Source organism: Dama dama, chromosome 14, assembly GCF_033118175.1.
Source record: "Dama dama isolate Ldn47 chromosome 14, ASM3311817v1, whole genome shotgun sequence".
NCBI lineage: Eukaryota > Metazoa > Chordata > Mammalia > Artiodactyla > Cervidae > Dama > Dama dama.
In genome coordinates this window covers 47,556,685-47,570,293 of record NC_083694.1, presented here as the reverse complement: position 1 = coordinate 47,570,293, position 13,609 = coordinate 47,556,685, and the positions used below count along the sequence as shown (strand labels likewise).

Genomic DNA, 13,609 nt, shown 5'->3' with positions numbered 1-13,609 from the left:
TGGCAGATGGTAATAGGGACAATGGTGGGGATGGAGAATGTCTTAGTGGGCACTTTCTTTCCTCTCTGCATTGTCTCCCCTCAAGCAGAGTTGACAGAGTTCCTCTCTTGCCTCCCCTTCCCCAGGATGTCTGTGAAGTATTCACGCTCGCTGGCTTCTATTTCAGGATATTGACTGGGTACAGACAGAGAAGCACGTGTTTGAACAGGCATCCAGCAACCCTTTCCTGGTCGGCTTACACTCCTGCTTCCAGACAACAAGTCGGTAAGACAAGGGGTGTTTCTCGGATTCTGCTGCTCTCTAGTCTGAACTGCAGAGAGGCTGAGTTGGCATGAGGTTTCCGCTCTCATCTGTGGGGCCCTCCCATTTGCAAGTGTGGGGGCTTTTTGGTTCATCACATAACTTTGTTCTCAGCTGGTGTCATATAACTTCAATTTCATACAAATGAAGCTAAATTCTTTCATTCTATTTACAAAATATTTATTGAACACCTCCCACTGCATAGGATACAAGCATGGGATTGGGTGCTGGTATGGCCCTGTGAGTGGGAGGTCTATCTCTGTGCTTGTGGGTCTCACTGATAGTAGAATAAAGTAATAAACACCAGGAGCTTTACTTAAAAGCTTTGTATATGTTAGATTTCTGCTTTAAAATGGTTGGAACTACTGGTCTATGATATTCAGGGTATACTCAATTTGGAATTTTCTTGGCCAGATGACTTTAACTCACACAATTTGTTTTATTTGAAAAATTACCGTGTTCTGGGTCAGAGTCCTCAGGGCCCACCCCCAGGTTCGGTGACTTAGGAGAACTCGCAGGACTTAACACATTGTCGAATTCAGGGCTGAGACTTACTGCTGGGAAAGGGTATAAAGCAAAATTGGCAAAAGACAAAGATGCTTGAGGTAAAGTTGGGAGGAACCTGAGCATGCACTGGCCAGAGTCCCTTCACGTGGGGTCCCATGGGACTCCTTGAATTCCTCTGGAAGGAATCGTGAAACCTGGAGTTAACTGGGGTGAGTCATGTAGGCACCTCTGCCTAACACGTGCCAAATCCCAGGCTCACAGTAAGCAGCAGGTGTCCAGGGCAGATGCGGTGTTTCTGCAATGTGATCGCATGAAGCAAGCTCACGTTTAGGGAGGGTTTGCATCAGCACAGGGAGCCGGTGACTCCACTGGAGTTGGCGTACGGCAGGGCGGTCTCAGCCCTGCTGTGCTCACTGTCTTTGCTCAGGGTCCCCTGTGAACGAGCAGTGAGTCACCCCCCACCCCCGTGTGCCCCCTCACCTCCCCCATCTCCACCCCCCTGTTCCCACAGAACTGGCCTTTCCCCAGGTCTGCAGTTGTCCCCTGGCCCTGTCCCCAAGCTCAGTGATTCTGCCTCCTGAGAGGGTTTCAGCTTCCTCCGTCTCCTCCCCCTGAATCCTGGCCACAGCCTCTCGGGGCATCCGGTCCCTGGGGCACCAGGTTGTCAGTTCCCCCACACAGAAACTGAGCCATGTTTGAAAACACGGATCCGAAACTTCTGACCCTGACCACTTTCCCAGTTGCTTCTGGGGAACATCCAGGCTCCTAGGCATGTGGATGAGGCCCTGCGACCAGGCTCCACCCCAGTCTGTCCATCTTTGCCATGCAGCCCTTCCCTCACCTCTTCTTCCCCATCCCGGGGTGCATGAAGAGCCCAGCGCTTGTGTCCGGTGTACTTTCCACGCCTCTGTTTGTCCCTGACCAGTCTCTGGGATACGGGACAGACCCTAAGGAGGGCGTCCTCCTGACTTCACTCTTCCTAAATGGATTCTAAAACGGGTTTCAAAAAAAAAAAAAACGGGTTTCACTGTGATGTTCTGTTAACTTTACTACATGGAACATGAAGAGTGTGGACAGACAGGGGTCAGACATTTCAGCCTCACTTCCAGCTTGATTGCTGGGAGCACAGCACCTTCTGAGCTCACACCCTGGCAACCCTCCAGTTCACATGCTCCCAGGTACATTAAAGTTAGGATCACCCCTGTGCGATCCCCGCAATACGGGCGCGCATGATACTGCCTTTCCAGACCACCATGAGAAGACTCGTATAGAGCCTTCAGCACCATAGCCGGGAGGCACCCTGGAGCAGTTATCTTCTGTGTCTAGTTTCCTTGCCTCTAACGTTACAGAACCCAGTAGTAACCTCTAGAAGCACCTGAAACCTGGATGGTTGGAGCAGGTGTCTTTCCGGGCTGTTTCTCGGTGCCTGCTTAGACCCAGCCCCTCAGTGTGAACTCCCTAAGAACTGGGCTACGCAGGCTTTTCTCATGCTTCGAGCAGTTGGTTGATCCTGGCACCTTATGGGCAGTCACAATATTAAAGGATGATTCTGTAAGTGCAGTCATATTCTCAGTAAAGAGGCACAGTGAGTGTGTGTCAGAGTTCACGTGACTCTCTGATTAATGAGAAAATAGTAAGAGTTCATGACCTGCCCACAGGAGTTCCAGGTCCCGTATGTGTCAACTGACAGGGACCTTGGAATGGACAGACACCCAGTGCAGAGCGGGCTGAGGGCCGGGAGGGGTCTGCACTGGGCAGACCTCCTTTGTAAGTCTGTGGATGGCATTTTTGGCATAGAACCCACCGAGTCAGAAAGCATCTGACAAGTGCAGCCACCAAGACCCCCACGCAGACCAGAGTGGACCCTGCAGGGGGCAGCGAGGCCTAGGGCATTCAGGACGGCTGTGGGGATGTGGCTGGGGCAGCTGCCGGCTGCTGCACCATCTCCTCCAGGCTCCTCATGAGTTGTAACCCCTGAGCACCTGCCGTGGGGCCAGGGGCCCACTGAGTCCTTGCAGTGCTGCCAAACAGTGGACACCTGCTCAAGCTGAGCTGTGCCTGTGGGCTCCCAGCAACAAAAACCTGGTGAATAAGGCCCAGCTTCTCATGAGCAGTTACCAGAAGGGGAGCAGGTGGACCTGCAGTGAGCAGACCCAGGGCCCAGCGTGATCACCTACTCCTGATGGGGGTTGGGGAGAACTGGTTCCTGGGGACCCTGGAGATGGTGGAGGTGCTCACGGTACACACCAGCAGCCATGATGCAAGAACCTGCACAAGAGGCTGTGAACCCAACAGGAATCAGCTTTGACCTTGAGAGGACAGGTGCCCCCTCCCTAGCATCACGAGTCATGGTACTTTCAAAAGGTAGAGCATTTGTTCCTGTCATAATTTAAACCCAGAATAGAAAGCGGGGTGCTGAGTGACAGCGGGTGTGGGCGGAGCCACGTCAGCCTCTCTTCTCCATGCAGATCCCCTGAAATGGTCCACGTGCAGCCCCGACCCCATGGGCTAGAGTCTCAGCATGAGGGCGCATGTGGGGAGAGGGGCGTACCAGAAGGTGGCTTCCTTGCTTCCCAGTTTTGCTTGCTGTACTTTTCACATTTTCTAGGTAGTGATATCCTCAGTGTCCTGCGGCTGCTTCACTGTTTTGGTCTCTCCTACTTTGCCTGATTTCATCGTCAGGCATGTCTTCTGTGAACGTGCGGTTCACGTGTGATAGCACCTGCTATCACATGTGATAGCACCTGCATTTGAGCTGGACTCAGCCCAGTCGTACTCGCCTTGGAGCTCGAACATGTGTTGGGTGGTGTGTTGGGCACACGTCCTTTACGGGGAAGTGGGAGCTTTTTGTCCTCTCATCAAGGAGGAGGTTTCTCTGGGCCAGTTCATCAATTTCTTCTCTGTCAGTGTCTGTCCCTGAGCCGTGGTCTCTTGTCTGCTTGCTCACAGTGAGCAAGTGAGCAAGCAGGGTCATGTGAGCATCCTTCTGAGTCAGGGACTAGGTTCTGATCACGTGGGTCCAGGGGTTGCCTAGCGTTTCTGATCTGTGCTTTCTTTGGGAACAAGGCTGGTCCATCCTGAGATGCCCCTTTGGCTTTTGACTTCCTTTCTTGTCTGTCCTTCATCATCGGAAGCCCGGGCCCTTGTCTGCTTCCTCTGTTCCTTTCTTCTGTCCCCTACCTCCAAGGGGACAGGGGCAGCCACCCTGTGATTGGGGGGTCTATAACTGGAAGTCATGCTCCAGGTGCGGGTTCTGGATTCCTCCAAGCCGCCCAGTATCAGATCTCATAGACAGTAACTGTGGTCCTGGGAAAATTCCTTGACCTCCCAGCATCTCAATGTTCCTATCTGTAAAATAAGGAAACTCCTAGAACCTACCGTGCGGTTCTTGGGTTAAGTTTCATACACAGGTGTGCTTAGAACAGCACCTGACATTTTGTGAGAGTTGTGAGAACTGTGTTCTTGTTATTTTTTATAACGGGGGTCAGCACTTTTTCTCAGAAGACCAGATAGTAGTATCACCTTTGAGGGCCACATGGTCTCTATGACAACTACTCACTGGGGTGCAGACAGACACAGGCAGTGTTCCAGTAAAGCCTTACTGACAGACACGGGTTGGGGAGTGGGTGTGGTCAGATGCTGGTGGCATTACTCTTGATCTCAGCACTGTCCCATGACATCTGGGTCTCCTCTGAGTGAGGCTGGTGATCTACCCCATAGGGTAGGGAGGCTGGCCTGACTTGGCCCTGAGATGAGGAAAGCTTCTCAGGTGGTCCCCTCCTGCCCCCTGGCACCCTTGACCCTCAGAGGGGCTGGCATTCCAGGTTTATCCTGGGTGAGAGGTTGGGTGGGTAGCGTCTCTGGCCCCCACTCTGCAGCCTGGCTCCTGCCCTGGTCTCTGGCCCAGGAGTGGACTGTGGTGTTTACACCGCTTTCTGTCTCCAGCTCTTGATGAATCCTGTTTTGTGAGTTTTTATTATGTTCTGCTTAACTATATTTAGTTAAGTACTAAGGAAACATGACCTGCTGTCTCAGCCCGGGTGGGGGGGAGGGCGGAGCTTCTTTCTTGTCGTGGCATCACACATGTGCCAACCAAGCCATGCAATCTGGGGCTCACAGGCAGAGCCCCAGTCATGGAGCCTGGAGACAGGCCCTTGGCTGTGCTTGGCCATGGACACTGGGGTGTTTGTCACAGCAGCCAGCTTATCTGAGTCACTTGAAGCGTCATCATTGGGGTGAATCAGCCCCTGGTGGCTCTTGGGGGGTTTGCTGCAAAGAAATGTTGAAGGTAGTACACCCAAACTAAGACAACATCGTAAGTCAACTAGACTCCAATATACATTTTTTTTAAATGTCAAAAGTAGTGTTAATGTTTATCTGTAGAAGGAAGAAAACATCAGGGAACTGGGAACCCATGTGCCACATGGCGCAGCCAAAAATATAGGGGAAAAAAACCATTCTGCCCTGTTGTTATAGCTGATCAGTGTTGCAAATTAAGTGAATTCCTTGATCAGTGACTTACCTGAGACCTGGGGCCCCAGGTGACAGTCACAGACCAGCCGAGTGTGCCTCTGTGTTCACTCCAGTCACATGGCTTCTGTTGAAACCCCCGTTATAGGCTTTCCTCCAGATCCAGAAAGGAAGCCACCATTGCTGCTACTTTCCTCAGTTTTTAAACATCTCTCCTGCTCCCTGAGGCCTCATGTTGGTGTCTGTCTTCAGCACCAGGATGGCACTTCTTTGTGTCCATGTGAGCGGCCACCATCCATTCCCTGGGGAACATCCACATAGGGTGGACACGTCCCTGGGGCAGCCCAACCCCTGCTCACCGTGGCAAATATCATCCTGTTCTTTGAAGTACAGCATTCTGAATAAGCGCTCTTGTTTTTTAGCGGCGAGGCCCTGGGCCTCTCCCCAGGGCTTGAGCACCTGCACAGTGTTTCCCCCCAGGGTGGCTGCCAGGGTTCAATGTGCACACATGTTGGAACAGTGCGCGAAGGTCTGTGGGGGCTGTGCAGCCATCCTTGTCCTGTTTGTGCCACATCGGCAAGCCTTTTCCGTCTCTCACCTCTGTTACAGCGTGAAAGCAGCCACAGGCAAATGTGTGAGTAAAACAGCTACGGTGCAGACCGCCCGGTGTCAGGGTCAGTGTCACTGGGCCCTCTGCGAGCGTGAGAGCCACCCCACCCTGCAGGACCACATGGAAAGCTCTGGCTGCTCCCCCAGTACTCAGCCCTCAGTCTCCATGTCTGCTGTGTGCGTTTAGGAATTGTTCCTTGTGTAAATATGTGATCAGAGGCTTGGTGGGCGGTCTGTAGCTTGTTCACATGCTCCACGTGTGGGGCGTCACCATCATCGCACCAGTGATGCAGACAGGCTGCCAGTGCTCAGAGGGGCTCCCTCTGTGCTCTCAACTCTCTGAAAGCCGCCCCGCTCCATGCCCAGAGGAACTATTGACCTAAAAATCCACAATGCCGGCCTCAGCAGGGCATTTCAGGGAAATTGTGTGTGAACTTAATTTTGAAAATGACACCTTATTGTGAGGAGGATCCTATCAAGGAGGGAAACCACAAGGTAAATTGTCTGGGGACCCGAAGAGCCCTGCCTGCATCCAGAGGATGGGCCTGTCAATCACAGGCCTCTCCCACCAGCACCTCCACCCTCCTAGAGGCCTGTCAATCACCGGCCCCTCCAGCCAGCAGCCCCACCCTCCTTTGGGAGGCCGGTAGCATTGCAGATTCCCAGGGGCCAGGTCCGCGTGTCTGACCCTCTAACTCTGGACCTGCAGCTTGGGGTGGGTCCTATGGGAGGGGTGCATGGGACCATCCCATGGTTCCAGCCAGCCCTTCCTCTCCTGACTGCTCACCCCACTGGCCATTTTGTGGGCTCTGCCTCAGGCCCTCCAGGCCAGCCACACCAGGAGGCTGAGCACCTCCTCCCCTTTGGCCTGCCCATCTCCCTGCCCCAGGTCCACCCAGACAGTGGCCAGAGGGCCACTGGCGTCCCCCAGATGGTGCACCCGCCCTTCTGGCTTCTCCAGCTGAACCAGGCCCCTCAACTTGCAGGGTTGTCCCTCAGCTCTGCCCTCCCCCACCTCTCCCTACACACCGTCCAGGCCTCTGCTCCCTGGGGAGGCCTTCCACAGCCACCAGCCACATAGCACCCTCCCAGCCCCAGTGAGCCCCCAGCCCTGCCTTGTTTTTACATTTTTACCCCAAAGGCAGGCCAGGCATCATTGAAAGTGAAAAGTGAGAGTCACTCAATCATATCTGACTCTTTGCAACCCCATGGACTGTGGCTTGCCAGGCTCTTCTGTCCATGGAATTCTCCAGGCCAGAACACTGGAGTGGGTAACGGTTCCCTTCTCCAGGGGATCTTCCCAACCCAGGGATCGAACTCAGGTCTCCCACATTACAGGTGGATTCTTTACCATCTGAGCCACCAGGGAAGCCGTCTAAAGGCATCACTGGGAGAGTAAATAACTGTGTTGAATGACATGAGTGGTGGACGAGAGTTTCTCTCCCAAGTTTTATTTCATCAGGATCAGAGCTGAGGGGCTCCTGCCACTGACCCCAGAGTTGGATGGCCTGGTCACTGCCTGCCTGGGCCTCTCAGGACGAGGGTGACCCCAGCCTGTGTGTCCTGCAGGTTGTTTCTGGTCATCGAGTATGTCAACGGGGGCGACCTCATGTTCCACATGCAGAGGCAGAGGAAGCTGCCCGAGGAGCATGCCAGGTGGGTGCAGCTGAGGTGGGCACGGGGGTGGGGGGCAGGGCAGGGGAGGCCAGGCCACAGCCCGGAGGGTCCTGGGAGTGACCCGGCCTTGGTCCCAACCCTCGGTGTGCAGAGTGCACAGTGGCACCGTCCGGCCTCAGAGGACGATCTTTGTTTTTAAATGATTCTCAGGGACACTGACCACATTGCCCCCACCCCCACCCCCTGCAGCCTGGGCCTCACAGGCGGGTGGGGCGTTTATTTCCACCCCATACACATCTCTTTCCTGTTTTCCCATACTTTTTTCCCTTTTCCTCATTTCCTCACTTAAAAATAATCCCATGTGGCACTGTGAGTCACCACCATAGGTCCTTTTTGGGGAGAGGCAAGTAATAAATCAAGAACCCCATACGCTCATGTTTTCCTTTTTTAATTGTGGAAAAATACGCATAACATAAAATTCCCACCTCAACCATTTTTAAGTGCACAGTCAGTGGCATTGGGCACATTCACATTGCTGTGCAGCCATGCCCACCACCGTCTCCAGGACTTTCATCGCCAGGACTTTCTCTTCTTCCTGGACCGAAGCTCTCCCCATAAAACACTCGCTCCACACCCCCTCCCACAACCCACACTCTCCTACTTTGTCTCTGTGACTCTGACTCCTCCAGGGACCTCAGAGAAGTGGAATCCCATAGGATGCGTCCTCCCTCATCTGGTTTGTTTCACTCTGTGTCATGTCCTAAGGTCCATCCATGTTGGAGCAGGTGTCAGTGTCGGGACCTCCTCCCTTTTCAAGGCTGGATCCTATCCTATCACAGGAATGGGCCACATTTTATCCTCATCTTTTGATGAAAACTTGGGTTGCTTCCATGATTTAGCTACTGTGAATAGTACTGCTGTGAACAAGGGGGTACAAATACCCATTTGAGCCCCTGTTTTCAATTCTTTCGAGTTATTCACAGAAGTGGAATTGCTGAGTCACATGGTAATTCTATTTTTAATGTTTTGAGGACCTTCCAAGCTATTTCCCACAGCAGCTGCACCATTTTACATCCCAACCAGCAGTTCATGAGGGTTGCAGTTTCTCCACATCCTTGCCAGCACTTGTCATTTTCTGTTCGGAGGGATGGGGGGCCCGTTGTCTATTGGCTGTCCTGGTAGGTGTGAGGTGGTATCTCATGGTAGGTTTGGTTTGTGTCTCCCTGACCACAGGGATGCTGCATGCCTTTCCTGGTCCTGTGGGCCCATGTGTGTCTTGCCCAGTCCTGTTGGCCCATGAGCTCATCAGTGGAGAATTCCGACATCTTGTGTCCTCCTGTCCAGGTTCCTGGTTGGGTTCTCTCTGCTGATGACAGGTGTCGCCCCCTCCCTAGGTTCTATGCTGCTGAGATTTGTATCGCACTCAACTTCCTACACGAAAGAGGGATTATCTACCGGGACCTGAAGCTGGACAATGTCCTCCTTGACGCCGACGGCCACATCAAGCTGACAGACTACGGCATGTGCAAGGTGAGCATCCCACCCACTGCTCCTGCCCACCCGCCTCCCGGGGTCATGGCCAGCCTGGCGCCCGCACCGTCTCACCCATGCCTGATCTCCACATGACCATGCATTCTCCCACCAGTGGGGGCGTGTCTGGGGGGTGCCCTCCCTCCTAGTAATTAGCTTTGTCCCCACAGGAAGGCCTGGGCCCCGGTGACACAACAAGCACTTTCTGCGGAACCCCGAACTACATCGCCCCCGAAATCCTGCGGGGAGAGGAGTATGGTGAGCACGGGTGGGACAGGCACTCGGCTCCAAGGTGGGAGTGGACCAGGACACTCTGAGGCCTGGGAGCCTCCTCTGCCTGGGGAAGCCTCCTCTGCCCAGGGACTTGGCTCTGAGTCTGGAGTGGACCAGGACAGCCTGAGCCCTGGGAGCTGCCTCTGCCAGAGACTCTGTGATGGAGCAGACAGCGAAGGAGGCAATCCTAGTGGGGCTGACCCTGCTGGGGTCCTAACCAGGGTTTCTGGGGAGCTGGCCCAGCTGCCAGGAAGAAGGTTTCCTGACCAGACTGCATTAAAACACACACCCTTACTTCGCCAGCCCCAGGTCATCACATGGCCTCAGTCCCAGCTGTTGTCCCATGTGTCCACCTGAGTGTCCCCTGGGGAGGTCACTGGGCAGGATCCCTCTGGTCAAGGAGCCCAAAAGGCTTGGGAAGGAGAAAACAATGCAAAGACAGGCCCCAAGCAGGGGTCCCAAGTCACTGGTGCCACCCACAGGTGTGGGTTCCCTAAACCCACCAGAACCACCCACAGCCCCTGTGACACTGGACTGTGTCCACCCTCTCCTTTTCTGGGTGTGAAATGAAAATGAGATTAGAACATGTGTACATGTGTGTCTGTGTGTGCACACCCCCTGCATTTTTGGGCTCTTCTGTTTTCCCATCACAAATACGCTTTCAAATATTTCCACATATTTTCTTTGCCGTTGCAATTGGGGGGTGGGTAGGTTCTCACCCCCTCAGATCCCTCGGCACCTGGGAGGCCAATACGTGATTGAAGTCACTTAGTAACCAAACAAGGAGGATGGACAGCAGCCATGGTCCAGAGCAGAGTCTATAGCCCTCCCAAGATGGGGGCCCTATGTGTGATGGAGCTGCACACCTTTGGACACCAGGGGCAGCTGGCTGTCCCTGGGCTTCCTTGACATGAAGATAGCTTTGCAACCCCCAGAAGAGTGGACAGAGGGGAGGCCAGGCCGCTTGGGAGATGCTGGGGACACCCAGCCTCAGCTGTGGTCCAGGTCCAGGTCACAGCTGTTGCCCCGTGACTGGACAGCACAAATGGAGAGTCCTGGCCTGACCAGCCTGGCTCTTCCCCAGGGTTCAGTGTGGACTGGTGGGCACTGGGTGTGCTGATGTTCGAGATGATGGCAGGCCGCTCCCCTTTCGACATCATCACCGACAACCCCGACATGAACACTGAAGACTACCTTTTCCAAGGTGCGCGGGCCATACATCAAGCTCCCTCCGTGCTCTGCGGGTTTTCCCCTTTTAGAAGTGGGGGTGAAAGGGTCCCCTGACTGGTCACCGTGGCTGCCACAGACTAGGTGTGGCCACCTGTCCACTACTGGCTCTCAGGGAGCAAAGCATGGTGGGCAGGGGGATACTGGTCTTTCACATCCACGGGAAAGAATCTGTCCTGATTTAGCCGAGGCCCCCTTCTCCCCACCTCCGGTGTGCCCCTGAGTCCTGGACAGGGGCTGTGCTCAGCCTCAGCTCCTTGCCATCTGGGCCCCTGGACCAGAACTGACTGCCCCCAGGATGCTGGCCCAGGCTGTCCCCACAGTGCTTTCTTGTGCCTGTGGATGTGGGGAGACTGTCCCACAGTGCTCTCTTGCACCTGTGGATGTGGAGAGACTGTCCCCACGGTGCTCTCCTGTGCCTGTGGACGTGGGGAGACTGTCCCCATGGTGCTCTCCTGGGCCTGTGGACGTGGGGAAGCTGTCCAACAGTGTTGTCTTGCACCTGTGGACGTGGGCACATAGGGCCAGCTGAGCTGCTGTTGGTTCATCCCTGATCATGAGCATGCCTGACCGTGGGCACCGGGGCCTCTGAGGCCTGGAGGCCCTGCTGGGGTACAGGAAGAGGCCCAGGCCACCGTGACTGCCCCGACCCTCCTGCCCAGAAAAGGTTCCCCAGTGCCCGGCAGGCTGCTTGGCAGAGCTGACAGGCTGGGGGCAGGGAAGGAGGAGCTGGCGGAGGGGCAGCAGAAGGAACGACTCTCTCCTTCGGTCCTGCAGTCATCCTGGAGAAGCCCATCCGGATCCCCCGGTTCCTCTCTGTCAAGGCCTCCCACGTGTTGAAAGGATTTTTAAACAAGGTACACTTGTGGCCCCCTGTGGCACCCCAGCGGCCATGGCCACAGCCCTTCCTCAGCTACTGGGGTTGAGGCTTTACCACCTGGTCTGCTAGTTCAGTGCCGGACATGGGTGTGACTCTGCTTCCTTCCTTGGTGGTCCTGTGGATGCTTATTCAGACGTGACAAAAGATAATGAGGAGAAATTATGCCAGAGAGGCATTTCCTGAAGGAGCTTAACCCGCTGGGAGGAAGCAGTTTCACCTGGGTAGGGGGCTGGCCACGGGTGGTTTGCTGATGGTGTTTAAGACCCGCTACTGACTTGGGCTGCCCTGCTCTGTGCTGATTCGTCCTCATTTGAACTCTGACCTCCCCAGGACCCCAAGGAGAGGCTCGGCTGCCGGCCGCAGACTGGATTTTCCGATATCAAGTCTCACGCCTTCTTCCGCAGTATAGACTGGGACCTGGTAAAGTGGTTGGAACCTGATACCTGCCTCCCCGGGGGAGAGGGGCCTCCAGGGAGCAGGATGGGTGGAAATGGGGGTGCCTTGGGAAACACTGATTTAGAACAAGGAGGCAGGCTATGACAAGGCCCTGGGGGCAGTGCTTCCTGAAGGTCCTGAGAGCAGCCTTGCTGGGGCGTCCAATTCATGCTATGCTGGGTGTCCTGTCGGGGTGTGTTTGGGTAGATGAGCCCAGCCAGACACGCATTGATTGAGCTCCATGTCCACGCCCTGAGTCAGCTCACAGACACTTCCACTTAACCATCTAGCTAGTCCCAGCTAGACACCCAGGTGCGCTGTGGCCCCTCCCCCTTCGGTGGCCCTTGACCCACCCATTCCTGGGGACTCAACCTTCTGGGTCTGGGCCTTCTCTCACCCCCACTGCTGCCACCTGGGCCTGAGCTGCCCACATCCTGGACAGTCCCCTGCTTCCTGCCTGGGCCCTGCCAGCAGCCACCTCCTCCACTGGGCCTGTAGGAGTCCCTCGCTGCCCCGACACACTGGGCCCACTCCTGCCTCAGGGCCATGACACAGCTCTGCCCCTCCCAACCTCCACCCGTCACCTCCTTCAGACTGCCTCAGCGCACTCACTCCCAGCCCCTTTGGGCCTCCTCTTTCCCATCACACCTCAGGGCTAAGTGGCGGGACTCTGGGGTGTCACTCTAGGGCAGTACCATTCCAGTTCATTGCTTTTCACTGAGGGAAGAAGAGGTGACACTGTGTGCGGGGAGGTGGGGGGGCAGCCATGTGGCCAGGGATGGGGGGTGGTCTTGGAGGACCCCAGGCCAGCACCTGGCTGCATTTTCCTCATGGTCTGTTCTGACTTGATATTTAAATCTCTTTAAAGCAGCCTGGGACCTAAAGTAGGGAAAATAGTACAAGAGAAATGCTCCTTTTTCTCCTTTTTATCTGAATATATTTCACGCTGACAAGAATATGGAAATCTGCCTGACAGAGAGAAAGCCAGGGGAGAAGGGAAGGCCTTGTGTCCCCAGAACAGTGTCCAGGGTGTGGCCATGCCCACCAGCTCCTGTAGCCCTGGGATCACAGCGTGCACATGGGCGTGTGGGCACATGCACACATGCACACACACTGGTAGCCCCCTTCTGCCAGTGGGTCAGCCCGTCCCCTCTGTTCTGCACCTGCCTCCTGCATCCTCTGGGTGACAGTGATGGGCATGCCTCTCCAGGTGGCTACCGGGCGTGACTGGGGGATTCATCTCTGTGACATTCACTCTTCCTGCACCAACTTCATTAGCAGAACCTGTGTGTTCAGCTTTCCAAATCCCCCAAACTTATAGGACCTGTCTCAACCTTCCAGGCCCAGTTTGCTTTTGTTGCCATAAGTGGTGTTCCTAAGGGCCCTGGCCCCATAGTGCAAAGACGGGGTGTGAGCTGGGGTGGACTGGAGGCTTATTTCTGACTTGGTTGGAGCTCTCTCCCTACACAGGGCCTTGGGACAGTTCCATTTCTCCAACCGGGTCACATGGAGGCCCCACCCAGGCGGGGGTTTCCAGGTTGGCTCATTCAGACCCTCCAAGGGAAGGCGGCAGCCAGTCGTGAAAGACCAGGATCATCCACCCCTTGAATCAAGCTGCCCTGGCTGTGAGAGCATAGTGGTCCAACCAGAGGGCTGGCTCCTGCCTGTCCTCTGGTTCCAGCTTCCCTTGTGACTGGGACGGTCCCTCCGGGCAGAGACCCCATGCCTCAGTGTGGCTCTATCTGAGGTCTGAGGAGCAGG

The 13,609-nt window shown here is 55.2% G+C and overlaps 1 protein-coding gene across 1 annotated transcript in view; it reads left to right on the top strand.

The window, feature by feature from the left end:
* The window catches only part of PRKCZ (protein kinase C zeta), a 98,033-nt gene that overhangs the window by 83,105 nt on the left and 1,319 nt on the right, over positions 1-13,609 (top strand). Inside the window, exons 10-16 of the mRNA XM_061160563.1 lie at positions 167-264; positions 7,456-7,542; positions 8,898-9,033; positions 9,204-9,291; positions 10,391-10,510; positions 11,311-11,390; positions 11,744-11,833. Of these exons, the coding sequence (XP_061016546.1) occupies positions 167-264; positions 7,456-7,542; positions 8,898-9,033; positions 9,204-9,291; positions 10,391-10,510; positions 11,311-11,390; positions 11,744-11,833 (699 nt within the window). The remainder of the gene's footprint in view (positions 1-166; positions 265-7,455; positions 7,543-8,897; positions 9,034-9,203; positions 9,292-10,390; positions 10,511-11,310; positions 11,391-11,743; positions 11,834-13,609) is intronic.